Here is a 22,863-nt window from a genome sequence, read left to right as displayed (position 1 = left end):
AAATATCTAATATAAGTAATTTTATTAACGAAAATTAAAAGTTAAATTTTGTATCTTGAAACTAAAAGAGAAAAAAAATTTATTGCATGTAATACAAAAAATAAATATAAGAAAACTCAATAGATTGAATATAATAATCAAAGAACTTATATTAATAAGGTAGACTAATCAAAGTTATAATTTTCAAAAAATATGATATTATTTTGATTACAGGTAAAATATTAATATAAAAAATTAATTAAAAATTTCTTAATAGGGAAGAGACCGTATAAGAAAAAAAAGATAATGTAAGGATATTTACACTTTAAATTAATATAAAATAAAATAAAAATATGGATTGGACAATGAACTTTTTAAAAATGGGTCAAATATGGATAAGAATCATAATATCCATTTAGAAAATGGATAACCAATAGGTCTAGCTTTTACATTTGTAAAGCCTCAAATTGGGGGCTTAAGTTAGGGAGACTAAGAATTCTCCCAAAAGTGATCATATGCAAGAAGTCATGGATAATATGGTTACTCATATTATCCGCCGGTTAACCCGTTTCGACCCGAACCATATCCGACCCCACCCGCCCGTTTGCCACTCCTACATGAAAGTATAAAAATATTAAATATAAATAATATAATAATTATAAGCAAAGAACAAAAAAAATTGTGTAAAATTTGAAAGATAAGACTTATTTAAGCTTGAGATAAAAAAAAATAATACTAAGAATTTTATTAAAATAATATGATCTAATATGTTCAAACAAGACAAATCACCACACACACTTAGTATTTTTAATATTGATAACGAAACGAAATTCAAGTACTAAAATTAACCGATTGGATTATATAAATATAGAAAAAGAAAACAGATTATCTACTATGAGATTTGCGAGATGGTTAGCTATTGATTATAGAATCTTATGAATCAAGCACGACACAGTGATCAGAAATCACTCGTCGGTGATGAACCTGTACGCACTTAGGATAGCACTTCATGTCTTGCTTCTTAATTAATAACTAATGATTATCTATAAAATTTATCTGGAAGGTTTATAATTTAAAGTTACTTATGTTCAATTAATCCAAATCACAATCCGACATGGTTTGTGTCCGCGTATCGTGCGGGTACTAATACTAGTGAGTAATAAATATTGTGTATAAGAGGAAAAAAGTTTTATTTTCTCTTAATATACGTAAGTGACAAATAAAAATAAAATTTATTTTCGATATACATGCAAGTAAAAGTGAACGGAGGGAGTATTAATTTTGTACTTCCTAAAATAGAATATTACTATATCTATCATTATCTATTCCCTTCCACTAAGTTATTAAGTCACTAACCATTGGATCAACCAATAGTGATCATATCCAACGGCTATGATTATCATAAGAATCTTACCAATTAAACCACATAAATTCCCTCGATCTTTTCCTTCTTCCTCTTTCTGCTTTTCTCCCCCACTTTTGGTCTCCAACAATGGCCGAGACACCCATCTCAGTCCCTGGTGCTCCAACCGGGTTGGACCCTGATTACTGGTGCTACCAGTGTGACAAACGGGTTGCCGTTGAAACCCTACCTGATCTTCCCGATCTGATTTGCACCGACTGCAAGAACGGCTTCGTCGAGTCCATACCCTCACGCGCTGCTGTTTCCGTCACTCCGGTTAGGGGTTCCGATCAGATCGATGATCCTGCTTTCGGCAACCAGTTCATCCGGGTCCTCCGGCTCATCGCTGAGGCAGCGCGTGACAACGACGCGCCCCCTCCCCCGCCATCTGAGCACGCTGATCATTATCCCGGTGACGATTTCCTCCGTGTCGAGCTGAACGGTTGGGACGACGACGACGATGACGAGGAGCAGAACGAGAACGACATCGAGGTTAGAAATGTTGTTGACGAAGAGAATCGCGGGAATCGAAGCCAATCTGAGGACGAGGATGATGATGAAGAAGATGATGGAGGAGAAGACGATGATGTTGATGAGGATGAAGGAAACGAGAATCGCGGCGGCGGCGACGAAGAGGATCTCCAGCGAAGGCGGCGGGAAGTGCTCCGTCTCCGACTCCGTGACTTTGCCGCCAGAGCCGCCAATCGGCGCAACCGGATTCTTGATTGGGCAGAGATTCTGATGGGACTTGAAGACCACTCGATTGAGCTCCGATTACAAGTTCCCGACGTTGACGGCTACGTCGGAAACCCTGGGGACTACGTGGACTCGGCAGGTTACGAAGCTTTACTGCAAACCCTAGCTGAGAGCGATGGTAGCGGAAGGCGAGGAGCTCCACCAGCTTCCAAGAGTGCAATTGAGGGTCTTGTTACATTGGCGATCAAGGAAGAACAGGAAGTTATGGCATGTGCTATTTGCAAAGATGTAGTTAACGTGGGCGAAATGGCGAAGAAATTGCCCTGTGGTCATGGTTATCATGATGATTGTATAGTTCAGTGGTTGGGTTCGAGGAATTCTTGTCCAGTGTGTAGGTTTGAATTGCCTACAGATGATCCTGAATACGAAGAGGAGAGAAAGAAGCGAGGAGTATGCATTAGCAGCAGTGGTTCTTCGAGCTCAGGGGAGGCGGCTGCCACTGCTGCTGTTAATGATAATAATGCTAGTTGCCTCTGATTGATCCTATTGTGGTAATATCAGCCATTGGCATACTTTTTAGCTTTATTCTTGCTTTTTTTTTTTTTTTTTATCTTTTCCTTTTCTTAATTTTGAATGCTCTGGTGATTGTTTTTAGTGTAATTTCACCCTCTCTCTCCCCTTGTATTGAATGTAATAATCTGTTTATCTTAATGCTGATATGAATTTTCTATTGCACAAATATCGTTTTTACTCTATTATGTGGATAATTTTGTGAAAGCTAATTGAAATGGTGTCACATTGTGCAAAAACAAAAAGGGAAAATTTTGGTGCACATTTGCATTGTTTTGCTGGAATCTTCACCAGACTATGTAACTGCTTAATGCTTTAAATATGTTTCTGGGGACTTGCGAATTGAGAAAGCTCAGAATGAAACAAGAGAGTGGAATTGGCTGGATAATCATTTGGAAAGATGATTAGCTGTAGATCACATTTTAGAGGTTGAAGTTAATCCTTTTACGGTTGAAGTTTGCGGACTGATGCTGGTTTTATATTTAAACTTTCTTAAGATCAAACCTTGGAGCAATTTATTTGGAGGAAATGTATTGCCAGTGGAGTAGTGATATGGCTGGAGTTGGTAAGGATTCATCAAGGAGATAGGAAGTGCAAACTGAAAGGATCTACGTCCACAAGTTTGTTTCCTTTAAGTTGGGGTACGAAGTTGATTAGAAGTTCTAAAAGTTGCTCTCATCAAAAACATTGTTGCTGGTGTATTCAGTTTAATCATTGGTGAACAGTCCAATCTTAGTAATGTTTTTGGGTTTTTGATGGCTGTTGGCTGAATAGTGTGTTCCTAGTTCTAGAAGGACAGCAAGAGTGGAATGCAGACCATTTATTTCTACTTGCAGTTCATCAGTGATCATTGACTCTGTAGCGCAGAATGCTTCTGGAAATGGATGCTTCTATGTGAGATCTGTTTACATGGCCCTATGAAATATGTCCTCATTCCTCTCAACCTCGACATATTGAAACTTATCCTTGCTTAGTGGTCTCCAACATGTCCAAATTTTCTTGTGCCTTGAGTTGGAGAATATCTGGAAAGGAAGATTCCTTGGCAATGATACGTTGCTTGTTCATTCACTGCAAATGGGGTTCAGTTCAGCTGTTTGGAGTTGATAATCTTTAACTTAGATGGGTACTCCCATTTACTGTTCTCTTCTTAATGCTGCTGCAGAAATCTGGTTTAGCAGATTCAGAAGGTTCTTAGGATACACAAATATCTTTTGAGTGTGCTTTGTAGCTGGGAGGTTTAACTAGAAACCTCTAGTTGGAAAGAAGAAAAGGAACCGAAGAGTGTCATGCATACCTTTTTATGTGCTGTATGGAGGAATCCCTTACCTATTACTGCAACTGTCATTTTGTTTAAAATATCTTTTCACTGCATTTTTGTTGAAGGTTTGCTTGAGGCACGCCTAAGTCCTGATGTTGGTTGCATAAACATTGCGCCTCCTCTAGGCAGCGCATTAAAAGGTGTGCCTATTGCCCATGGATTCTACCTTGGAGATGGCATCATTACAAGTATTTTACAACATAAGGAAATGTTATGAATCAATGGTTTTGTTTACAGTGTATTACGTAATTCTTTTCTTCGTCTGCGTCATTCTTCACTTAAGTTTCCTCAAGGTCTTCTCTTTTTCTTTTGCCTCTGCAAGTTAAATATTTATCCAGTGATTTTCACATTAGCAGCTTCCGTAGCCTCTACCAAGGTCTTCGTCCTTGAGATTCTTTTAGCTTCCGTAGCAACTTCCTTTCTGTAGTTGATTAAGGCTACCCTTCCAATCTCCACAAATCTCTTGAGCGGCATTTTCGGCAATCTGAAGGTGTAGAAGCGCGAGCAAAATATAGATCATCCACGGATACATTCTCACATCAAAATTATTTTTAAAAAGCAAGAGACAATAAAACATAAAAATAAAAATTGATCTACAAGTTTCTACGTGGTTGAGATAATTTTTGCGAAAATTATAACTCAAATGGTAATTTAATGAGCGAATGTAGGGAAAAAAGATTATAATTGCATCTGCTTTTTTCCCCCAACAATATGTTAGTTGTGTCTTGAATTATATGACTCCTAGTTATATTAGATTTCCTTGTATTTTTTAGGAATCCTTATAGGTTTGGAAAATCATTGTTTTAATAGATTCGGGAAAGAAAAACTTATTGTTATTATGTGTTTTCTCTTATAGGTTTGTAACTACTTCGGATCTAGGGGATGTAATTGGGGACTCGTTGTATGGTACTTTTTTCTCATTCATAGTGAAAAATTCTCTCTGCTTTTGTGTCGAGGATTAGACTTAGCCAAACCTTGTTAATACCTTGTATTACTTTTCTTCTCTATTTTTATTATGTGTGATTGTATGCTAGTTAACTCATGATCTTGCAAAACAATTGGTACCAGAGCTAGGCTCGGGTTTCTACACATAATCTAGAATTAAGATGTCTTTATCATCTTCAACAAAGCATGAAGTAGAGAAATTCGATGTGGGGTCTAGTATGGAAGATTATGGTGAAATCGTCCATGGCGTTACAAGAGTTATAGAAAACAATTGACGAGGTTTCCTGAAGATAGTCAAAGAAGGAAGACCTGAAGAAGAAGGTTGTAAGTGCGATCTTTATAAGCGATAAGGATGGCATTTTTCAGAAAATTGCTGAAGAAACATTTGTAACAATGCAGGGAAGAAGTGGAAGATTTGTATTTAAGAAATCACTGACAAACCACATTTACTTCAGAAAAGAGGTTATACAATCTCTGTATGAGCGAAAGCACACCGGCTAAAACTCACATTAATGAGTTTACTTCAATTACAATGGACCTAAGAACATAGATATAAGAATTAAGAGCGAGGATCAGACCTTGATTGTGTTATGTTCTATAGAACCTTCTTACGATACTTTTACTGATAAGATACTATATGAAAAGAAAGTAGTATTTCACTGGAAGATGTTAGTAATGCACTAAAATCTAAAGAGTTGAAAAGGAGCTTTTTAGACAAGCAAAACTGCGTGTGAGGGTCTTGTGAGTAAATGAAGAACACCACAAAAAGACTTTAACAAGAAAAAATATATCGCTGGATCAAAGTCTAGAGTAAGGAAGCAGAACTGCTATGAGTGAAAAAAAAAAAGAAAAATGGTAACCAGAAAGTAGATAATTCTGCAATCTGATGATAGTGACTGTAGGGAAAGTTTGCGCCGTGAATTCTAGTTATAGGTATAATTCCCGGGTTCTTGATTCTGGTGCAACTTTCCACATGTGTCCACATAAAAATTAGTTTATACAAGCAGACGAGTGGAACTATCTACTTAGGAGATAATAATCCGTTATCGATAGAGAGGATTGGAAACATCAAATCGAGAATGTTCGATGAAATTATCAAAAATATTGAGTATTGGCATGTTCCTCAGATGAAGAGGGATTTAATTTCTCTTTCGACTTTGGATAATCAAGTGTTTAAGTTCCACTCCGAGAATGGAATATCTAAGTGTATAAGGATTCATGGTACTCATGAACGGTAGTTGAAGGTAAGTTGATGTAGCTTCTGCAAGAGTGATCTGAATTAGTCTTAGTTGTGACACTTGTGACTTGGTCATATGAGTGACAAATGATTATCTTTGTTGATCAAGCATAATTTGTTGGATGGGTACAAAAATAAAGCTTTGAATTTTTATGAGCATTATGTGTTTGGTAAACAGACAAGTGAGAAATTCAGTAAGATGGCAGAGTACAAGAACAGACACAAGTTACATTATATACATTCAGACTTGTGGGGTCGAAACAGAGTTTCCGCCAAGAGTAGTGTCAGGTATTTTATGACTTTGATTGATGATTACTCAAGAATTGTTCTGGTGTATTTTTTGAAAATAAAAGATGAGACACTTTCGATATTTGATAAATGGAAGACGATGATGAGAAGCAGACTAAAAGAAAAGTTAAGTTTCTTCGTACTAACAATGGGTTGAAATTTTACAATTCACAGTTTAATAATTTCTGCAACAAAAAGGACATAATGAGACATAGCATTTGTCTTGGAATACCATAATAGAACAATATTGCAAAACGTATGAACAAAATACTTTGTGATAGGGCAGGAAGCATACTTTTACACTCATGTGTTAGCAAGGTTTTATGGAGCTGCAACAATCGATACAGCTTATTACTTCGTCAACAAATCTCAACCTACAACTATTGAGTTCAAAACTCCTTTTAAGGTATGGAGTGGTTCACCTACTAATATTCATATTTAAGAATATTTTGGTTGTCCAACTTATGCTCGTGCGATGGTAGAAAACCTGAGCCGAGGGAAAAGAAATGCATATTTCTAGGGTGTGCAACAGGAGCGAAAGATTACAGGTTGTGGTGCACATATTAGAAGATTCCAGGGAGTTAGTTATCAGTAGGGATGTGACATTCAATGAATATTCCTCATTGAAAAGTTAGAGGGAGAAGGCAATAGCAGAAATAGATTATGATGTTAGCGACCGCATAGAGCTAAAAAATTGGATCTCCTCTAGCTCTTTCCGGTAGTTCAAAAGTGGAGGAGATACAAAATATTGATCAAAATGATAATGTTAATGCACCTATCCAATATAAATTGTAATTCGTTGCTACAAATAGAGAAAAAAGAGTGATCAATCGACCGCAAAAGTTTGCAAACATAATTGATGAAAATCTTCTTGAATATATGTGATTTTTTTGTAGGTTGTTGTAACGACCCGACCGGTCGTTTTGAGAGTAATAGCCCAGATACCCTATTTACTTCTTCCCACGTATCATTTTTTTCTTATGTGACTTGCCGGGAGGTTTTGTTTGTGGTTTCGGAGTTGCGACACTTAGTCCCTAAAATGGAAGCTTAAGTTATAGAATTTTGATTGTAGTCGGAACTGTGTGAAGACGACTCCGTAATGGAGTTTCGTCGATTCCGTTAGCTCCGTTGGGCGATTTTGGACTTAGGAGCGCATCCAAATTGTGTTTTAGAGGTTTGTAGTTGAATTAGGCTTGAAATGGCGAAAGTCGAATTTTGGGGAAGTTTGACCGGAAGTGAACTTTTTGATATCGGGGTCAGATTCCAATTTCGGAAGTTGGAATAGGTCCGTAATGTTAAATATCACTTGTGTGAAAAATTTGAGGTCAATCGGACGTGGTTTGATAGGTTTCAACGTCGGTTGTAGAAGTTTGAAGTTTCAAAGTTCATTAAGTTTGAGGGTGATTCATGTTTTTAGCGTTGTTTGATGTGATTTAAGGGCTCGACTAAGTTTGTATGGTATTTTAAGAGTTGTTGGTATTTTGGTTGAGGTCTCGGGGACCTCGGGTGAGTTTCAGATGCTTAACGGAAAGAAAATTTGGACTTGTGTTATTGCTGAAGTTTTCAGACTTTTGGTGTTTTCGCACCTGCGGTGGGGAGACCGCAGGTGCGGGATCGCACGTGCGTGAGGTCAAGCACAGAAGCGAATTGGAAGGAGATTCCAGGGGTCGCAAGTGCGAGAGAAATGCCGCATCTGCGATGCCCGCAGATGCGCTTAAGGACTCGCAGGCGCGAATAAGACAACAGAAGCGGACGAAAGTTTGCATGCGCGCACTCGCAGGTGCGGCCCTTTTATTGCAGAAGCAGAACCAACCTTTTAAGTTATTTCCGCACCTGCGATGGAATTTCTGTAGGTGCGGCATCGCAGGTGTGACTGGAAGCCCCCAGAACCGAAATCGCTGGGCAGAAAAGGGCCAAGTTGGAGGGTTTTATCCCATTTTTAATTTTGGGACTTTCAGAGCTCTGATTTGGGCGATAATTTGGGAGATTTTCAGAGGAAGCTTATGGCTAACGATTCTTAATCCATTTATGATTCCACTAATCTATAGTTGATTTTATCGTTTAACTAAGGAATTTGGTTGAGAAATTTGGGGGGAAATGGGAGAAGTATTTCTACTAAGTTTGTGAGTTTTGATTGAGATTTTTACATCGGATGTGGATAATTTTTGTACGAGTGAACTCAGGAGTGAATGGGTGTCCATATTCTGTGACGTTTACCCAATTCCGAGACGTGGGCTCGGTTCGACTTTTTGGGGCGATTTTCTAATTTCTTGCTTAAGCCTTGATTTCATTAATTAGATTAGTTTCTTATAGTTATATTTATGGTATGTAATTACTTTTGTCTAGATTTGGGCCATTCGGAGTCGGATATTCTTAGAAAAGGCATTGTTATCGATTGATTGAGCTTGGTTCGAGGTAAATGGCTTGCCTAACCTTGTGTGGGAGAACTCCCCTTAGGATTTGCTACTGTTGTGATACGTGAGCACCGTGTACGTGAGGTGACGAGTGCGTACACGGGCTATTTGTTGTAAAATATGATTTTTACTGCGTAATAACCTGTTTCATTTTAATTGAGTTATACCTGCATGTTTAGTTATCATGTTTAGCCTAAAATAGCATATCTACGTGTCTTAAATGCTTATCTGAACTCTGTGCAGCATGCTTAGTGGATTCATGCTTCTTCCTTGACTTGTACTTAGTCTAAACTGTAGGATTTCTTGCCGTAACTGTTATTTCCATTGTTTTGAGCTGTGAATTTACTTTGGGACTACAGATGGTATCCAGGGAGATCCCCATACTTATTTACTTTGGGACTACGGGAAGGTATCCCGGGAGACCCCCTGCATATTTACTTTGGGACTATGGGACGGTATCCCGGGAGATCCCCCTGCACATTTACTTTTGGGACTACGAGAAATATCTCGGTAGATCCCCTAGTGTTATTCCTGTGTACTGTATTGTTACTCTTCTATGATTTCCTTCTTGTTAAATTTCAGTCTCTTATTATACTGCGATATTTTTGTTCTGCCTTATTTAATTTATATATACCAGTAGGGCCCTGACCTGACCTCGTCACTACTCGACCGAGGTTAGGCTTGGCACTTATTGGGTACCGTTGTGGTGTACTCATGCTACTCTTTTGCACATATTTTCGTGTGCAGATCCAGGTACCTCCTACCAGCCTTGCTATTAGTTGTGTACTTGCTGCTTCTCCGGAGACTTCAAGGTACTACTGCCCGCGTTTGCAGATCTCGGAGTCCCCCTCTATCCCTTTTATGTTGTCCTCCTTTACTCTTTCTAGTTATTGACGTATAGAAATAGTTAGACAAGTCTTAGAAGCTTGTGACTTATGGTGTTCCGGGTCTTGGGAGAATTTTGTGTATATTTGAGAGTTGGTTATTGTACATGTCGAGCGGCATTTCTATCGGTTATTGAAATATCTGTTGTTGTTAGTTGTTAAGGCTTTGCTTTCACTATTTGTTATTTTCCACAAACGTTAGGCTTACCTAGTCGTAGAGACTAGCTGCCATCACGACATCTCACGGAGAGCTCTAGGTTCATAGGTATCGTGAGTCACAAGCAGGTTTAGTAGAGTCTCGCGGATCAGTACAGAGATGTCTGTACTTATCTTCGGGAGGCTATGGAACTGTTAGGAAAATTTCACTTCTTTTGATTCCTTGTCGTGTGAAAATGTTGAGATCGAAATTCTAAACTTCTGTCTTCTATTGTCTCACAGATGGTGAGGACACGTACAACCGGATCAGATGACCAGGCACCTGCGCCCCTTGCTAGAGCCACCAGGGGCCGAGGCTGGGGTAGAGGTCGAGGACGGCCACGTGGTGCAGCCAAAGCACCCGCACGAGCTGCCACAGAGGATCCACCAATAGCCCCAGTCGGAGCGCAGGCACCTGAGATGCCTACTACTACACAATCTCTTTAGGAGATCCTTGCACAGTTCCTAAGCATGTTCGGTACTCTAGCTCAGGCAGGGTTGATTCCCCTTGCTCCTTCCATATGTCAAGCCGGGGAAGGAGCACAGACTCCCGCCGCCCACACCCCAGAGCAGTGGTTTTAGGTCGATCAGATTCTAGAGGTTATACCGGTGCCACCTGTAGCCCCAGTTCAGCACGAGGGTAGGGCAGTAGTTTATGAGGAGGAGTAGCATAGGCTCGAGAGGTACAAGAAGTACCACCTCCTTCTTTTAGGGGTTTGACGATAGAGGATGCTCAAGGTTTTCTTGAGGAGTGCCACCGTATCCTCCATACTATGGGCGTAGTAGAGTCGAGTGGGGTTTCTTTCACTGTGTTCCAGCTTAGAGGAGTAGCCTATCAGTGGTGGCGTGCTTATGAGTTGGACAGTCCGGCTGACGTAGCTTCACTTTCATGGACTCAACTCTTGGATATGTTTTTGAGGGAGTATGTTCCCCAGAGCCTCAAAGATGCATGGTGCGCCGAGTTTGATAGTTGCGGGGTGCTATGACTGTGTCAGAGTATGTTGTTTATTTCAGTGACTTGGCAAGACATGCACCGGCCTTGGTTGCTACAGTTCAAGAGAGAGTTCGTCGGTTTATTGAGGGGCTCCATCCCAGCATCAGGATTAGCATGGCCCGGGAGTTAGAGATGGATATTTCATACCAGCAGGTTGTGAGTATTGCTAGGAGAGTGGACGGCATGCTTGCTCGGGAGAGAGAGAGGAGAGGGAGGCCAAGAGGTCGAGAAAGACTGGCACTTATACTTGTACTTATGGCCCAGCTGCAATTTGACATAATAGGGGCTATGCGAGTCGCCCTATTCATTCAGCTCTTCCAGCCGCCAGGGGTATTTCGGCTACTCGTTGGCTCCATGAGCCTTATTATGCACCGCCAATATCTAGTGTGCCTCCTACACGGGGCGCTTTCAGCGGTCAGTCCAACAGACCTGGCCCGAGCCAGCCACAGTAGCCACGTCCTCCGAGAGCTTATTTTAAGTACGGCAACACTCTCCATATGGTGAGGGATTTCCCCAGACTTAGGAGGGGTTCACCTCCACAGACTTCTCAGGCACCGCGTGCTCCACCGAGTCGTCAGGCTATGATAACAACACCAGTTACCACTCCACCTGCCCAGCCAGCTCGAGGTGGAGGTTGGAGAGGTAGAGGTCACCCTAGAGAAGGAGGCCAGACCAGATACTATGCTCTTCCTGCTCGCACAGAGGCAGTTGCTTCTGACTCTGTCATTACAGGTATTGTTCCTGTCTGTCATAGAGATGCATCGGTTTTATTTGATCCAGGCTCCACTTATTCCTATGTGTCATCTTATTTTGCTCCGAATTTGGGTGTATCCCGTGATTCTATGAGTTCTCCTATTTATGTGTCTACATCCGTGGGAGATTCTATTATTGTTGACCGTGTGTATCAGTCGTGTTTGGTTGTTATTAGTGATTTTGAGACCAAAGCCTATTTATTATTGCTCAGTATCGTAGATTTTGATATTATCTTGGGCATGGACTGCTTGTCGCCCCATTATGCTATTCTTGATTGTCACGCCAAGATCGTGACACTGGCTATGCCAGGCTTACTGCGGTTAGAGTGGAGAGGTACCTTAGATTATACTCCCAGCAGAGTTATTTCATTTCTTAAAGCTCAACGGATGGTTGTGAAGGGGTGTGATGCATATCTAGCTTATGTGAGAGATGTCAGTATTAATACCCTTACAGTTGAGTTAGTCCCAGTAGTGAGGGATTTCCCTGATGTATTTCCAGCTAATTTTTTGGGCTTGCCGCCCGACAGAGATATCGTCTCTAGCATTGATTTGTTGCCAGGCACTCAACCCATCTCTATTCCTCCATATCGTATGGCTCTTTCTGAGTTGAAGGAACAGTTAAAGGAATTGCTTGATAAGGGCTTCATTCGTCCTAGTTTGTCACCTTGGGGTGCTCCGGTCATGTTTGTGAAGAAAAAGGATAGTTCTATACGTATGTGCATTGGTTATCGCCAGTTGAACAAAGTTACAGTGAAGAACATGTATCCTTTGCCTCGTATTGATGACCTATTTGATCAGTTACAGGGTGCCAGAGTATTTTCCAAGATTGACTTGCATTCAGGTTATCATTAGTTGAAAATTCTAGAGCCAAATATCCCGAAGACTACTTTCAGGACTCTATGGTCATTACGAGTTCTTTGTGATATCATTTGGGTTGACCAACGCCCCAGCAACATTTATGCACTTGATGCACAGAGTATTTCGATGCTATCTTGACTCTTTCGTCATTATGTTTATTTGATGACATTGCATTGTACTCCGGGAGTAGGGAGGATCATGAGCAGCACCTGAGGACTATGCTTCAGACCTTGAGAGAAAAGAAGTTATATGCAAAATTCTCAAAGTGTGAGTTCTGGTTAGATTCAGTGGCATTTTTGGGTCACGTAGCGTCGAGTGGCGGGATCAAGGTGGATCCAAAGAAGGTGGAAGTAGTGTAGAGTTGGCCCAGACCGTCCTCAGCTACGGAGATCTGGAGTTTCCTTGGTTTGGCGGGATATTACCGTCGATTTGTAGAGGGTTTCTCATCTATTGCAGCACCTATAACCAGGCTGACCCAGAAGGGTGCTCCGTTTAGGTGGACAAAGGAGTGTGAGGAAAGCTTTCAAAAGCTCAAGACAGCTTTGACTACAGCCCCAGTATTGGTATTGCCTACAGGTTCGGGGTCTTATACTGTTTATTATGATGCGTCACGAATTGGTCTCGGTGCGGTGTTATGCAGGACCGTAGGGTGATTGCCTATGCGTCCAGATAGCTGAAGGTCCATGAAAAGAACTATCATATCCACGACCTTGAGTTAGCAGCTATTGTTCATGCCTTGAAGATTTGGTGGCACTATTTGTACGGTGTCCCTTGTGAGATCTACACTGATCACCGGAGTTTGCAGCATTTGTTCAAGCAGAAAGATCTTAACTCGCGTCAGCGGAAGTGGTTAGAGCTGCTTAAGGATTATGATATCACCATTTTATACCATCCCGGGAAGCCCAATGTGGTGGCTGATGCCTTGAGTCGCAGGGCAGAGAGTTTGGGGAGCTTAGCATATTTACCAGCAGCAGAGAGGCCATTGGCATTGGATGTCAGGCCTTGGCCAACCAGTTTGTTAGATTGGATATTTCTGAGCCGAGTCGAGTTTTGGCTTGTGTGGTCTCTCACTCTTCTCTTTATGATCGTATCAGGGAGCGTCAGTATGATGACCCCCATCTGCTTATCCTTAAGGACACATTTCAACAAGGTGATGCTAAGGAGGTCACTATTGGTGATGATGGAGCATTGAGGATGTAGGGCAGGCTATACGTGCCCAATGTAGACGGATTGCGTGAGTTGATTCTTCAGGAGGCTCACAGTTCGCGGTACTCCATTCATCTGGGTTCCATGAAGATGTATCAGTTGGTAGAGGAGAATGAAGAAAGACATAGTGGAATATGTAGCTCGGTGTCTAAATTGCCAACATGTGAAGTTTGAGAATCAGCGGCCAGGTGGGTTGCTTCAGAGGTTAGAGATTCTGGAATCGAAATGGGAGCGGATCACTACGGATTTTGTTGTTGGTGTCACGATCCAAACCGATGGGCCGTGACTGGTGCCTGAGTCCTACCTGTCAAACACCTCTAAGCATGCGTCTAAGATATGAACCTGAATAACATCTGCTGAATTACGAAAATAACATACAAGCAGGAAACCTGCCAACAAGGCATATGTACGTATACATGCAGAATACTGTGGGCGAGCTGGCAAGGCTGCTATAGACAACTATACATCCAAAACTGAAAGCCGACAAAGACACATACAACCCAGCTAGACATATTGTCTACAGACCTCTAATAGAAACATAACTGTAGAAAAAGGGACTGAGCCACGTCATGCCCATATATATATATATATATATATATATATATATATATATATATATATATATATATATATATATATATATATATATCAAGTGAAGCACGCCAACTCTCACTGATTGTGGATCCTAAGAAGGGGGACCGTCAGCTTGCCTACCTGCACCTGCGGGCATGAAATGCAGGCCCCGTGAAATAGGGCGTGAGTACGAAAAATATACTGAGTATGTAAGGCATGAAAATTAGTACGTAAAAGACATAGATGAAACATGGAATAAAGAAACACATCTTTAAATCTGAATAACTTTGTAAATTCTGAAACGTTTATAATGTCATGCACGTGCGTATAAATGTCGTGTCATGCATAGGTATGGGTGTACATAATATCATCAAGCCACTGACGGCATCCCATCATATCGTCTCGGCCACTGTGGGCAACATCATCAACATATACCAGCTGATCAGGTGGTGGTGCGTACATAACGCCATAACCTTTTCCCATATCCCATATACATATATTTACATATATACGCGTATATAACGCCATCTGGTCATGGGTCAATGCACATGTATAAATGGGTGAAATGCATGAAAAATACGTAATAATCTCAATATTCTTTCCGGATAAACCTTTTCAACTGCGTATTATTCTGAGACCCATGAACAAAAGATAATAATAATTCTCATGGGGAATCAAGAATATAGACACCTCTATTATTTCTATGAATAGAGTAATTTATGGAAACTGTGTGTTTGCTCGTTTCTTCTGTATAATTTGGACCATGCCAAAAGAAAAAATAGATGGACTAAACATACCTGGAGTAGGGAAAACTCCGTATAATATATCGTTAGAAACCTTCGTGGATTGAACTTAGAACCCAAAAATCGGATTAAGCTTCTGCGTTTTGAAATAGATGAACGAATTTAGCTTCTGTTCTTGGCGTTGAAGTGTTTGAACGTTGGAGCTTCTGTTCTTGACTTCGAAGTGTTCAAACAAAGAAAGGAAAAGTCTTTAGGAATTACTAACGTTACTTTGTTCTCATTTCTGCTTTGGATTCATTGAAAGTTGGAATGAATTTACTTCTGAATGAAGCTTTTGTTGAAATGAAATTTTGCTTCTGCTTCAACGTTTCTTTTGAGCTAAGGTTAATACATCAACCATGATCCATGTTCTGATCCTAAAATGAAATAAGATTCCTACTGAAGTCTTATCTTGGTTACATGTTACCTTAGGTGGCCACATGGGCTTAAATGACTATGAGTCATGTTTAGCCTTTGTGGCTTTACGCCACATTTTTGGGGGATATAATTTATAAATTTTTATCCACTTATTAGTTAACTGGGTAATGTCCTGTTACCCGATAATTAATCAATTACTCGCATAATTTATAAAATTATCTCAAATTACTTAAATTCTATTTATTTTTAATATACTTTATACATCGTACTACCGCGGTCATATGGTACCTTACATGGTACTAGTCCATAATTATTGGGTATTATGGCTCGACCCGTATTTTATTCCAAATTGAACACTTTCAACGAAACTCGTTTTCTTTAATTCGTGTACCTCTTTATCCTTCATAACACTTATTTATCGCTTGTTATAAATAGCGTAAATACGTTAATGTCAAGATGATCTCGTCCCCGAGTATACGTCAATTAACTGAAGACGAAACTTTTAACATACGAATACGCGAGATGTAATATCCTTCCCCCCTTTGAAACATTCGTCCTCGAATGTTCAACTCCCCGTGATCTATATAACTTTGGTAGGGTCGCCTTTGTAACAACTCCACTACCAACTCTCCCCATAGAAGCTTAATAACCCAACGCCACACAGGACCATAATTATGAATAACGACAATAACCAACACAAGAATTTATACACGTACCTTATGATTATGACGTCTCAGTCGGACCCTTCTCTGGAGGAGGAAATAAGTAGGGATATCTAGACTTCATGTTTACCTCGGCCTCCCTAGTCATTTCTTTCACATTGTTGTTCCTCCAAAGTACTTTCACGGAGGCTACCTCCTCGTATGACAAGTCCTTTGTAATCTGTACATCATCCGTGGGCACCACTCGGGTAAGATCGCCAATGTACTTCCGTAACATAGATACGTGAAAAATCGGATGGACAAACCCCAATTACGAGGGCAATTCTAACTCATAAGCTACTTGGCCCACTCTCCAAATGATCCTATAAGGCCCAATATATCGTGGGCTAAGTTTGCCTTTCTTGCCAAATCTCAGCACACCTTTCATAGGTGACACCTTTAAGAATACCCAGTTATCAACCCCGAACTCTAAATCTCGTCGCTGCACGTCAGAATATGACTTTTGACGACTATGAGCTGTCAACAGTTGATCCCGGATCAATTTTACTTTTTCTATGGCCTGCTAAACCAGGTCTTGCCCATATAATTCAGATTCTCTAACATCGAACTACCCTATAGGCGACCTACACTTCCGTCCGTAAAGAGCTTTGTATGGAGCCATCTGAATATTGGAATGGTAACTATTATTATATGCGAACTCAATAAGCGGCAGATGATCATTCCAGCTACCTCTGAAGTCTATTACACAAGCTCGTAACATATCCTCCAGTGTGTGAATAGTACGCTCAGCCTGTCCATCAGTCTGAGGATGAAATGATGTACTAAGACATACTTGAGTCCCCAATCCTTTTTGGAAGGACCTCCAGAAGTTAGCTGTAAATTGAGCTCCTCTATCCGAGATAATAGATACAGGGACACCATGCAGTCGTACTATCTTCTTAACATAAGCCTTGCATAATCCTCTGAGGAATATGTAGTTCTAACGGGCAGAAAATGGGCTGACTTTGTAAGCCTATCAACAATCACCCATATCGAATCAAACTTACGCTGGGTACGAGGTAAGCCTACGATGAAGTCCATATTGATTACTTCCCATTTCCAAGTCGGAATCTCCATAGCTTGCAATAACCCACCAAGTTTTTGATGCTCAATCTTAACCTGCTGACAGTTAGGACGCTGAGCAACAAACTCTGCTATATCCTTTTTCATTCCGTCCCACCAATACACTTCCCTGATATCATGATACATCTTTGTTGCTCTTGTATGGATAGAATAACGAGAATAGTGAGTTTCTCCCATAACCTACCGACGCAGCCCTGCAACATTAGGCACACATAATCGTCCTCGATATCTGAGGACCCCATCTTCTGTAATTTCAAACGGCGTCTTCTCCTTCTAAAGGGTGGTATCCCTATATTGAACTAACATAGGATCCTCGTACTGGCGTTCCTTTACTTCAGTTACTAAAGAGGATGTTGCCGTATCCTGAAGAGTAATTCCAATGTCACCTGAGTCTAGGAACCGAACTCCAAGACTAGCTAGCTGATAAACCTCATAGGCTATTCCCCTCTTTTCTGGTTGTAAATACGACAGGCTACCCATAGATCTACGGCTGAGGGCGTCGGCTACTACGTTCGCCTTCCCAGGATGGTACAAAATATCAACGTCATAGTCTTTAAATAGCTCCAACCATCTCCTTTGACATAGATTCAATTCCTTTTGCTTGAAGATGTACTGGAGGCTTTTATGATCCGTATAAATATCAACATGAATNCCTCATTCTGTTTTTCCACCAGGAGTAGTAGAGGCCATTGAAGAGAGGAGGCCTGACAGTGGATTGCCCTTCCTAGTTCCCAGGTGGTGCACTCATGTTGATCTTTTCCTAAGGTGTTAACCTCTTCAAGGATAACCTGCTCTGATACCAATTGATGTTCTAAACGTCAATGCCACACAAGAGGGGGGGTGATTTGTGTGGTACCTAATTTTCGCGTTAGAAGAACCTGGTTCTTCTAAGTGTTCTAACTACAGCAGTTTGCGGAATAATAAATACTGAAAGTAAAGTGTACAGAGATTTTTACGTGGAAAACACTTGGCTCAAAAGGTGAAAAAATCACGACCTACTACTCAGTAGGATTTTCCCAAACTCCACTAAAATCACTGAGCCAAAAACTGCATTTACAAAACTCTTTGTAAACCTAAGGATTAACTCTAATCCCAGTGTAGCACACAGCCTCAACTGTTGCGACACTTTCAAGTTAACTCTAACTTGAATACTCAGAGTACCTAATACAATTGCTTCTAAGAAAGCTGAAAGGTACAATATGAAAACCCACTACAATTGAACTAGACTTAGAATAAACACAATGATGAAACTGGTTCTTCTATCTTAGTTCATGTAGCTTCAGACGTACACACTTGTATCTCGCATATGTTGCTTGCAAATCAAACTTGATCTTTTTGCTCTCAAATATGCTTAACTTCTGCTTATGTGCATTCACCTGTAAAAGAGAACAATCATTATATTTATAGAGTTAGTAATCAGAGTTTGATAAGAACTCGAATTGTGGATCCTTTGACAATTCTAGTCCAAGAACAACTCTAACTCCTAATCCATATTCTTGATCCGGATGTAATTCTCTTTTCATAAGGAGACTTCAACTTCTTATCCTATATGCAATCTTTCGATCAGTTCAGAAGATATTCATCAAGATATTGCTGCTTGATCTCAAGGACTTATCTTCTTCACGTGCATCTCATGTGTATGGGCCATAACAACTGTGTCTCCTTAGATGAACCTGGTCCTTCACTGAGTTCGTTTGTCATTCTTCAAAACTTCAACTGATCTTGGGCCAACAAGAACTGATTGAAAACTGTAACCAAATGTGGGTTTGGTTATGTCATATTTGCAGACGAAGGAGGAAGGGGTGGTGATGTCCGGTGATGGGGGTAGAAGATTGAGAAATGGAATAGTGGAAGAGAAAGGACTGTTTGGGAATTTATTTTTTGGAAAAAAGGGGATGGGTTTGGAATTTTTATAAAAAAATACTATATTTTGTAATAAATAATGATGCGGCATTAATTTAGCTGAGGTGGATATGATGTGTCTTTCATGTCAAGCGAGTGAGCGACGGAGGTGTTTAAAATTTACATTTTGATCGAGTTCAAGTATCCGATTGAAACTTTGTAGAGTAGAGGGACCGGGATGACAAAACCAAACTAGTACAAGTGTCTCTCAGGCTATTCTGCCTTAGAAGTAAGAAAAATAAGCCATGTGAACAAGGTGTTCACTGAGAGTCCCAAAAATGATACTTCAGAGTTAATAGATCGTGTTTCACATAACGAATCATGGCTGATTCTTTTTCTGGGTAGTCACAGGTATGTGCATCAACATGATAAGAAGCTCACAATAGCTCATGAGGTTTTAGTTATTGAGAAGTCTGTCTCTGATGACATTTTATTTGTTGAGTCTGAAACTCCAAATTGGGATGAACAGTTTGCGTTGATAATTAAGCAGCCATCATTATGTGATTTTCGACTTCTAATTTTGAGTTTCATACTCCTAAATGGCTATGCTACTTTACCTTATGGTACTAAGAAGACAATTTTGACGGATGACAAACTTTCTGTTTTTGGTGATGTTATCATGGTAACATGTCTGCTTTCTATTGATACTAGTGAGTTGGTAGTCTCACCTTCCAGTGCGAGATCTATTCGACTTGTTTATCCATTTCCTTGTGGTGGCCGAGAACCTGTAGTATCCCTAATTAAACAAGTTGTTGGAACTTTCGCATGGGATGACCGCGATCCATGGACTGGTGGTGCACTGGTTTCCACAATGCATATGGAGAATTTTCGGACTCCGAAAAGTAAGGCATTACTACTGCTGGTATCCATTAGAAAGTTTTGCTCACTTGCATCTTCTTACTCTATGATCAAGGTGTAGGATCCCGAACGATAATGGTGTGTGAATTTCTATATATGCGAAATAATCGTAAATATAATGTTTGGTTTGGAGATTAGTGATATATCGATGCGCGCAACTAAATGTGACAATATTGATTCACAAGTAGCAGAACTTTCTTGTATTGAATTACACTCACCAACAATGCCTTGGCATGGGTACCAGCTGAACCTTTGAGTTCATCTTTCATCTTCCACCATTGCAGATCTTGTGGCCACCTCAACCCAAAACCAAACATTTGGTTCCCCGGATATCTTCTGTAATACTCTTAGATATTCTATTCATTTTCTATTTGCACTAGACTTGAATAGTTGTTCTCCAACCACGAACAAGATAGGGCAGCATCATCCTAGTGCTCATGATGAACAACGAGCTAGCCAAATATCCTTATTCATTCAGCACATTAGCACATGTATTGCTTCCAGATATGTTGTCGAGGTGGTTGATAAGCTTTGTGTGAAGAAGGTCAATGAGGATTCAAGCCTTGTACAACTTTCTCATGGCTTTTATGTGGAAACTACACAATTCTTGAGAGTAAGAGCAATTACAAGTTCATGTCATCCTATTGTCTCTTATACTACCCTCATTCATGGGATTTGCAGGAATGATAATCTGGATGAGCCACTCATTTTGAAGGAAGCAATGATATTAAATGGCAAAAGGTCAATAACTGTCATGTATAGGATGCTTATTCCTCTGAAATTTATGAAATATGATGAAGTTGAGTGTGTGTTGACAAACATATCTCACAAAAGGGCTTGTTCCAAAAGTAGTACTGTACAATACCATCCTTCCTATCCATTGCTCAACAGAATATATCCTGAAGGATCTGGTTACCAAGGAAAGGATACTAAGGTGTTTGAGGCAAATTGATGGGTTGCTGATTACATTACACATGGTGCTTTTGTGGGGATTTGCTTCTGGAAAGTTTGCCTTGGTTCACTCATTTCGCTCTCCGCTATCTGCTTCGCGAAGAGGGCAACCAATATTTTGTCTATGCAGGGCAGGTTATGATGGCACTCAAGTTGATAACATTTCTAATGTATGAGAGCCACAAAGGACAATGTTTAGATTGGTTCACTGAAGGTGCATTTGATCCTATATTTTCCTCTAGGCACAAAGAACACCTTAGTATTCATAGAATTGGTTGGGAGCTCGTGAGTATCACTATTCTTGACTTGAACCTTGGGGACAAGGTTCTCATTGAGCACGGGAGTATTGTTATGAATCAAACACAACCCAATAAGGATTTCAACACACACATAGCTATTGGGCTGAAAAGAGCTATTGGGTCGAGAACAAATAATATGGTCAGACTAATTTGGGATCCGGGTTGAGTAGTGAGCCCAAGAACTATTCTATTAAAAGAGGAGAAGTCCGTGATTCTAGGGATTATGCCTATTGTTGAAGAAAAATGTCTGTCCTCTCAACCTCTTTCTCAAGTCTAAGCTTCTCATCTCCCTTCTTCTAATTGTGTGTCTTCTCCTATATCCACAACTATCTCAATTTCTGTATTTCCTTGGTTAGACTGCAATTTAAGTGTTAGTCCGGCTACTAGTAATTGTAATAGAGGTTAGTTCTTATCAATTATACTTGAGATTGTAGCATTTGTTACACCCCATGGTTCAAATCCAGCCAGAGCCTCTCTGCCTAAGTTCAGGGGCGGAAGTAGAATGCTGAAAGCGGGTTCGGCCGAACCCAGTAACTTTAATTCGAACTCTGTATTTGTCTTATAAAATTCATTAAATATGTATAAATAATTAATTTAGAATCCAGTAACTTTTAACGATTAGAATCTTGAACCCATAAGCTTGAAATCCTAGCTCTGCCTCTGCCTAAGTTAGCTCTGCTGCTTTACGAAAAGTTGACGCTTCGGCATGGTTCTCACTAAATGATACCTGAATATTTTTGTCATTTTCTTCTGTTACCGTTATTGTTATTTTTCCTATGGAATTGCGTTAGCATGTGCTGCTAAAATTGTTGTATTCTGCGTGTTAATAATGTTTCTTTGAAAAAATATGATTACTTTCAAAGATTTTGCACTTTTTCCCCTTTTCCAATTGTTTATCATATCATTTAAATGTCTGCACTGCATACGTGAAAGATTTACAGACTAACTTTTCACCTAAAAGAATTACTTCTCAATTCAGACATTATCTCCAAATTGTAAGAAAATCTGATGTAAAATGCATAATTCGGGTTCATTCACTTCATTCGACTGAGTATAACAGAATCAAAAGACAATAAATTACTATATTCATGTATAAGACGGTACTGATAGATGTACATTCAGAAAACTTTTGCTATACGTATGGCTAATGATAAGTTTGATTGGACTTCTCCTCATTTCTACTTGAGCTATGATAATTTGGCTCCCATACTGAAAATGTTCTTCTAGTTTTTTGCCATTTTACTTGAAGACATGTTATGCTGAAAGAGTTGTTTTAATACTGTGCCAATTTTCCTTAGCACAGTACACACACACACACACAAAAAGTCTAAGTTGCTTTAGGATTAATACGTTGCGTGATTTGCCAAGCGACTGTGCAAGACTTGCCTTCTCCTCAAGTCTTTAAGAGTTGAAAGAAGTGCAATTGTATATATATCTATCAAAACTCTTTTCCTCCACTATGGGACAATGTCCCTTTGTAAAAGAGTGAAATTCAAAATTTCATTTTATTCTCCATTTCCCATTCACTTCATTTAGCTAATTTAAGCTTAAACCCTTACAGTCATCTCATCATACCTGAGGGTGTGGTGCAGTTTCTG

At 40.0% G+C, this 22,863-nt stretch overlaps 1 protein-coding gene across 1 annotated transcript; it reads left to right on the top strand.

Annotated features, from left to right (window-relative positions):
• Positions 1,410–2,826, top strand: LOC109223579 (E3 ubiquitin-protein ligase CIP8). The gene has a single exon (XM_019387952.1). It carries the CDS (start codon positions 1,472–1,474, stop codon positions 2,612–2,614), a length of 1,143 nt encoding a protein of 380 aa, XP_019243497.1. The 5' UTR covers positions 1,410–1,471; the 3' UTR covers positions 2,615–2,826.

Source organism: Nicotiana attenuata, chromosome 3 (genome assembly GCF_001879085.1).
Source record: "Nicotiana attenuata strain UT chromosome 3, NIATTr2, whole genome shotgun sequence".
NCBI lineage: Eukaryota > Viridiplantae > Streptophyta > Magnoliopsida > Solanales > Solanaceae > Nicotiana > Nicotiana attenuata.
The sequence above is the reverse complement of the archived record's forward strand: the minus strand, read 5'-3'. Positions and strand labels throughout refer to the sequence as shown.

Bases quoted from the DNA above. Each gene is read 5' to 3' on its own strand.
- LOC109223579 (XM_019387952.1), top strand. From the start codon at position 1,472: ATGGCCGAGACACCCATCTCAGTCCCTGGTGCTCCAACCGGGTTGGAC.